At 43.7% G+C, this 1,739-nt stretch overlaps 1 protein-coding gene across 1 annotated transcript in view; it reads right to left on the minus strand.

The window, feature by feature from the left end:
* The window catches only part of LOC107084853 (serine/threonine-protein phosphatase 2A 56 kDa regulatory subunit epsilon isoform-like), a 37,553-nt gene that overhangs the window by 18,967 nt on the left and 16,847 nt on the right, over window positions 1–1,739 (minus strand). Inside the window, exon 3 of the mRNA XM_015374901.1 lies at window positions 555–769. Coding sequence (XP_015230387.1) covers window positions 555–769 — 215 coding nt within the window. The remainder of the gene's footprint in view (window positions 1–554; window positions 770–1,739) is intronic.

The following is a 1,739-nucleotide window of genomic DNA, read 5'->3' on the forward strand; positions in this document are numbered from 1 at the left end:
TTTGGTTTTGTAATTAGCATAATTATTAAACTAGATATTCTCAGTTGGGTTTAAAAATCACTCATAAAGGAAAGTTAATCAACTTAATCCTCTGCTTAGTTTTATTTTACGCTTCCTCTCTCATGGTGGTGCATATCTTAGGTTATGTGCAGACGCAGTCATTTATGCAACAGAGAGTCAACTGTGCAGCAAGCGGTGTCCCAATTCCAGGAGAAGATTGCCCTAACCCTTGTGGCTTCTTTTCCAGGGTGCAACTGGTGTGACTGGGAGGTATACTGGGATTAAGCCATAGGCAACATTTTTCCTCATCTCAAATTTCCTAATTATATTCCTTGCTTTTACTCAAACTTTTAGATTTATGTTTAATATCAAGGATTAAATCCAGTTTTGGATTAAATAGCAATAAGACTAAATTTGAATGAAGTGAATTGTCACCTTCCAAATAAACTGAATTAAACTGTTTTACAGTTGAGTTAGCGAGGCTAACTGTTTCCTCCTCCTAAAGTGAACTATGAACATGTGAAGGACTGGTTCTAACAGCTGAGCTTCTAAGCATGGCTGCTCTTTCTTACCATTTTGACCACCTCAGGATAGGCCTGCTCTGTCAGGTAGCCACGGCTGACAGTCACGTAGTCCACCAGCTCGTTGAGGGTGGAGCGTTTATACTCTTTCATCTTGAGGTCGGACAGCGTGTCCATGAAGTCGAAGACGGTGCAGCACTGTTGTAGCTTCTTTAAGAACAGTTCCGGCTGCTCCGGTGCTGGAACGTCTGCATTGGATAGAGAAAACAGGAAACATCAGGAACTAAAGAAACACGGATGAGCCGGAACGTCTGCATCGGTTAGAGAAAACAAGAAAACATAGGATTGAGCTGGACCAGGAGATCAATGGAGGTGATTTTCATTTTGAATCCATTCCATAGCTGTAATAAATACTCATCTGAGCAGTTTTATAATCAAACACACGCCTGTAAACTTATCTCCATGCACATGTGCAGGTTTAAAACTTAGAGGGTTAGGGTGTAACATTTTTTTCTGTTTTAACACCCCCCTTCTATAATCAGGTTAATATTAATAACGATAAGAAGCGTGTTTGGTTTATTTTCATGACCCATCCGGCCTCCCTGCAGCTGGACTCATCAGTCAAATGTTCCTGATCCCATCAGGCCGCTCCTCCTCATGGATATCGTCCATCAGACGACCTCTGATGCCCCAGATGCTCCAGCAGCAGCACGGCTCAGGTTGCGGGAATCCCCGGCTCTGAAGTCAGGTGGCGTCACTACAGCTCACCACCACCACCTGCTGCTGCTGCTGTTCAAAACAAAAAGCTGATCAGTGCCGCTGTGTATCTGCAAACTCCTGAGGATTTATAGAAAGCTGAGATCTAGATGAGCTTTAAAGCGCCTGGATGTTCTCTCCACTCAAACATCTCAGCCTAAAGGAGAAGCAGAGGAGCTGCTTCAGAAAGTAGAGCTGGCATCAGTGTTAATGAATATGGAGCCATGTTGCTCTGCTTCAATCATTCAGGTATGTTGGTTCGTCTGCTCCTCTTCACTTTCCTTCATTTGCCAATGATGAAGATCAATGAACCACTGAGGGATGAATAGATCCAACGGGATCTGCTTTAGATCTAACGGGATCCGCCTTAGACCCAACAGGATCCGATTTAGACCCAACAGGATCCGATTTAGACCCAACAGGATCCGATTTAGACCCAACAGGATCCGATTTAGACCCAAC

Source organism: Cyprinodon variegatus, unplaced genomic scaffold (genome assembly GCF_000732505.1).
Source record: "Cyprinodon variegatus isolate N-32 unplaced genomic scaffold, C_variegatus-1.0 Scaffold110, whole genome shotgun sequence".
NCBI lineage: Eukaryota > Metazoa > Chordata > Actinopteri > Cyprinodontiformes > Cyprinodontidae > Cyprinodon > Cyprinodon variegatus.